Raw genomic sequence first — 5,389 nt, 5'->3', positions numbered from 1 at the left:
CCATTAGGACTGAAGAAGGACAGTCCTATTGAACACAACAATGTCTGTTGGTGCATTGTCCTTTTCACGGATGCAATGACGAAAACGCCCAGAGGGAATGGCACATGCTCTTGGGCTGGTCCTAACTCTCAACCCTCTTAACCGTTTCCATGTTGAAGCACATGGGGGGAGGGGGTTACTCCTGTGCCATCATTAAAACATAATCTGGATACAACTCACACACCCCAAAATGATCGAATCAGCAACTGTGTTGACCTTCCAATTCAGGCGAAGTTATCAAATTAACAAACACCGGTTTGGCTGAGCCTGATCACCTGTATTTTCTGTGGTAGGGACATAAAACATATGACGACTTTGAGAGCTTGAGAGAAGAACAAATTTCACCTTTCTTTTAATTGCATTTATAGTTTATCCAAATATGGTCCTGATCCCACATAATTAGCACCGGGCCACCGGCAAATAAGTGAGATCACGCGCCCTAGCTACTCAACTTTTCTTTCATTTCAAGAGCGTGACGTGACCCAATGGATCATGTTCTTGTAATTTCTTTTCGCTTATATTTACTTTCTGGTTTATCCTCGCTTCCTCACCGCTGTTGTTGGATAAGAGGATTTTGTTTCAGAGTCAGCATGTGAATTTGGATTCCGAGGAAATAAAGTTGTGAATGTGAAAAAAGAAGAATAAGTAATGAATGGACTTGCCAGGTGTCAACTTTTTGGTTGGCAAGGTCTCCCGCTGGTTGCAGCGGATACTTGGCATCTAATAGGCTATCCCCGCTATGTAGAGTTCACATATACATCTCAGCCCATGGTGAAAAAAAAGCAATGGACTGTTTACTAATTAGGAGTCGAATCACATTTCCATGCCCACCTAATACAATTAGGCTATGTGTGGTTTGAAGGAAAAAGGTAGGGAAAGGAATGGAAAGACAGAGAAACCTATATATGTTTAAATTTAGCTAGGTGCCACCGTTGAAGTTAAGGGAGTCCGGACATGTAGGAATTTCTAAGATGTGTAAATTGCTGCTGGTGGTACACCAACCCACGTACAAAATAAACACGTCTGCCACTCTTCCATCTTGTTAATTAAATTGCTGCTGGCAACTGTTTCAGTTTCGCTATTGGCAATCTAAACAACTCTAGGACGACGGGAAGTTGCACGGTTGCAACCGCTTATATAATTCAAGTTTTGAATTCCACTGCTTGAGTCCTACCTCTTAGAATTGGATCTCTAGTTGTAATTTGGAGTTTCCTCGATGAAACACCTTTGTATATCGACAATTCTTTTGCAATAATGGAATGAAGTTAAAAAGGGAGCGACTACTAAAAGAAAACTGTTAATTCAACCCAAATAACAATTGAGCAATTTCCAATTTCAACCATTTATATGCCGTTGCTAAAACCACATCAGTCACACCCTTCTGCCCTCTGGCTTCACCCATACAAAAAGCAAAGAATTCAAAAAAAAAAAAAAAACGTTTTAGTATCATTATTAAACCCTTAGGCCTAATGACGACTTCTATGTCTCTAACTAGTAAGTATAGATGAGAAGAGGATAGTAGAACAATTAATGAAGAAATCACAAATGAGATTATGTTGCCACCCCTGACGAGCGACGAGCGTTTGATTTGTGCATCGATCGACCAATTAGTTCACAGACTTGGGATTCATTCCGCTTCCCATCTCCAAACTATCATTCGATTCAGGAATGTACTTGCCCCAGAACCAGTGCTGCCTCCACACATGCATCATCTCTTCGATGGGCACTCCCTTCGTCTCCGGCAACAAGAAGAAGATGAAGATGGTCATGATCAACACCCACCCGGCGAAGAAGAAGAACAGTCCGAACTTGAAGTGGCACAACATCGTCAAGAACACCTGAGCTATAGCGAAGGTGAACAACATGTTCACAGCCACGTTGATACTCTGGGCGGCCGACCGTATCTCCAGTGGAAATATCTCACTCGGCACCAGCCATCCTAGCGGCCCCCAGGACCACGCGAATCCCGACACATATAGGCAGATGAAGAACACCACAACCCCGGCGTATCCCTTCGACAACCCGTCTGTCTGACCATCCAATCCAAATTTCATCCCGATCAGGATTGCCACCGCGATCTGCTCCCACAAACACCACATATATTACATATACGTCAATGGAAATACGTCTGTGAAAATAAACAAGCGAGTCTACTAATCGGGTCGTTTACAAACTTAATTACCTGACACACAAACATCTGAGTTCCACCCTCCAAGAACAATGCGCGTCGACCCCATTTGTCTGATGTAACGATGGAGACGAATGTGGCGAGAACGTTAACCAAGCCAGTGATGATTGCCGACATTAGCGAAGCGTCGGATCCAAACCCGATGGTTTTGAAGAGAACCGGGGCATAGAACATGATGACGTTGATACCAGTGAGTTGCTGGAAGAAAGGAATGGCGATGGCCATCACCAAGTGGGGTCTGTACTTTCTCTGCAATATGTTAGTCCACGGGTGCTCCACCGTTTTCGATGCTTCGCTAGCGGCCACTAGGTCGTTGAACTCCTCGGTGATGTCGTCGGTGCCACGGATGCGCCGGAGCATGTTCCTTGCTTTCTCCGGCATGTTACGCTCTATGATGGAGTTGGGTGTGTCGGGAAGGAAGAATGAGCCGAAGGCAATGAGGAAAGCAGGAACGGCGGCACCGCCCAAGCTTATCCGCCACCCCCAGCCACCCTCGATCTTAGCAGTGCCATAGTTGATGAGATTGGCGAAGAGGATTCCCAGCGTGATCATGAGTTGGAAGCCGATGTTCAAAGCCCCACGGTAATTGTAAGGAGCCATTTCCGAGAGATACAGTGGGACAGACTGTAGATTCAATAAACCACAAGGTCAATTTTCCATTTACATCATAAAATTTTAATTGAAAATATATATATATATATATATATAATATAATAGGAAAAAGACTTGTATTTTTGCCGGGACCCAATTAACCTTAACCAAATATCCAAGTTGGTACAATGGTTAATCAAGATTCGAATCATCACTGGGCAACTTGTACTTGCAGTAAAGATGAAACCAGAGAAACAAAAGAAAACTTTTTTCTTTCTTCATCAAAACCAAATGCCCTCAAATGGGAATACAGATGTGTGGCGTTTTTTCTTTTTCGGCCAAAAAAGAATGGAACATCGAAGCATGTGAATCGTGACAAATATTTTATTGGAAAAAGTTGGATGAAATGTGACAACTCAACAAGTGGGTGAGGGTGACGAGATATGAAATTATGATTTATGAATGGTGGTGTGATTTGTAACGAAAATATAAAAAATAGAAGGAACGACTTTGGACTTTTGATGCAGTTGTTTGATTGTTTCTACCAAAATTAATAATACAGAAAGAGGATTGTTTTTCAATACTCCTCAGGCTTCGCCTCACTTTTAATTTCGATAATTTTGTTTTATCTGACAGAAGGCCGTTGTGGAAAAGGGTGCACAATGTACACATAATCGAGGGAAAACAACAGCGTCGTTTTTTACTTTCGTAAACAAAGGAAACAGCCCCGTTTACGACGAAATCAAGCGTTTACTCTAATGTGGAAAAACAAATATGTAGACAGATTTGAGTAGTTCAACAATCTTTATTATTAATAAGCTAAGTCGGTTCTGCTTCAAAAATCGGACCATGACTCGACATAAGATTTTTGTTAGGTTAAAAACTTAAAATGCTCTAGAGATTGATCTATGTAACCAGGGAAACCACAGCAGAGAGCAGAGAAGAGATTGGAGTTGAAAACCACGGAAAAGTCTGAAACCAGAACCATTTTCATACAAGAAAGCAGATCTCTGTTCTCCTTTCTTTACTTTAGTGAATAAATTTTCCTGTTATATACTGACGGAAAAAAATTGATGATTCATTGAAAGTGAGGCAGTTCCGTATAGAAGAAAGTAACTTTTGCGGGGAAATGGAGTTAAAAACGAACAGTGGAGAGAGAGAGAGTAAAAACCAAATTGTTAAAACGACAAAGTTCGGGGAATCAATGATTCTCCAGGGAAAAATGAGAATAGAAAGAAGAAAAGTTAAAACGATCGAGACGTAAGAACTGCAAAACTAAGAATAAGATCGTTGAGATCAGAAAAAAAAAAAAAAGTGGAGTATAAATTACCTGATTGGCGAAACCCACACCGACACCAAGCAAGATACGGCCGATGATGAGCATGGCCACATTAACCGCTGCCGCATTGATGGCAGCTCCCGCTAGGAAAACAATACCTCCCAAAAACATGGAAAGCTTCCTTCCAAATCTTCTGGTCACAATGGAAGCGAAGAGAGATGCCACAAGAGCGGCAAGGTAGAGAGACGAAGTAAACATGGTGAGAGTCTGACTGTCGAATTTACAGTACTGGTTGGTCGACGTGTCTTCCTTCTCCTTCCGGTACACAGAAGGGAAAAACTTTTTCAAGAATGAATCCATGGATGTAACTCCACCTAGAACCATCAATTCCTCCACAAATCAGAAACAACATCGATTTCTTTTAAATCAATATTACGATAAACAAAACAATTGAGGTCTCGGTCTCGTGTTTTCTTACCAGAAATACCGATATCGTAGCCAAAGATCAAACCACCTGAAGCTGCAATGATGCAGGCCATCACCACGTAGAACGTAAGCCTTCCCGGGTATGTCTTACCCGGCTGGCCGGCGGCAACGAATCCACCACCCGCCATGTTTTGATCAGAAGAGAGACAAGAAGAGAGAGTAGAGAAGGTATAGATATAGAGGTTTAAGGTTGCAAATGGGGCATGCATTTATAGAACATCGGAGGCCTGAACAAGGAATTTTGCTTAGCTGTCCGATAATTATCTAAACCAAAATAGAAATTTTCTTTCGAGATCTAAGTTGTAACTTTTAATAAAAAAATAAAAAAATATATATATGCTGAATTATTTATAATGTTTAGTCTCTGTATTAAGACTATAACACCGACTCTCCCTCCCTAGCCGGCTAGCCCCTCCCCGACTCTCTCACGTTGACTTGATTACGGAAGTACACCCCGTTTTTAGGAAGGATAAAACTCAATCCACATGTTACCCACCTCATCCAAATCCCTGGCTTTATCCTTGCGGTAAAATCTGATCAAGCCGTTAATTGTCCCTCTCCATCCAGAAAAATGGTTTCACAATCATCGGATGGGAATCTGTTATCTCTAGGAACGGTTAGATTCTAATTTGATGGTTCTGGGTCTATCGTTTGAAGCTCTTGTCTTGCGGGGATTTTAATTTCCAAAGAAATCGGTTGTTAATGGAAAGCGAATCTGAACGGATTATGCAATAAATCCCAACTCGGAAATCGTGGCTTAATCTTCTACAGAAAGGGTATTCTCGTCAGTTCACGAATCAAAAATT

At 41.7% G+C, this 5,389-nt stretch overlaps 1 protein-coding gene across 1 annotated transcript; it reads right to left on the bottom strand.

The window, feature by feature from the left end:
• Positions 1–1,357: 1,357 nt before the first annotated feature.
• LOC104612263 (sugar carrier protein C) lies at positions 1,358–4,924 on the bottom strand. The gene is made up of 4 exons (XM_010279620.3): positions 4,576–4,924; positions 4,149–4,471; positions 2,222–2,851; positions 1,358–2,117 (listed from the first exon to the last, which is right to left on the bottom strand). The coding sequence occupies exons 1-4, from the start codon at positions 4,790–4,792 to the stop codon at positions 1,647–1,649; spliced, it is 1,641 nt and encodes a 546-aa protein (XP_010277922.2). The 5' UTR covers positions 4,793–4,924; the 3' UTR covers positions 1,358–1,646.
• Positions 4,925–5,389: the final 465 nt, after the last annotated feature.

Source organism: Nelumbo nucifera, chromosome 1 (assembly GCF_055504915.1).
Source record: "Nelumbo nucifera cultivar China Antique chromosome 1, China Antique-T2T, whole genome shotgun sequence".
In the NCBI taxonomy this organism is placed as follows: Eukaryota; Viridiplantae; Streptophyta; class Magnoliopsida; order Proteales; family Nelumbonaceae; genus Nelumbo; species Nelumbo nucifera.
This window is presented reverse-complemented; position numbering and strand designations above follow the sequence as displayed.

Bases quoted from the DNA above. Each gene is read 5' to 3' on its own strand.
- LOC104612263 (XM_010279620.3), bottom strand. From the start codon at position 4,792: ATGCATGCCCCATTTGCAACCTTAAACCTCTATATCTATACCTTCTCT. The intron at 4,472-4,575 runs GTAAGAAAACAC...TGATGGTTCTAG, and splicing joins CTACGATATCGGTATTTCTG to GTGGAGTTACATCCATGGAT. The intron at 2,118-2,221 runs GTAATTAAGTTT...TTGTGGGAGCAG, and splicing joins CTCAGATGTTTGTGTGTCAG to ATCGCGGTGGCAATCCTGAT.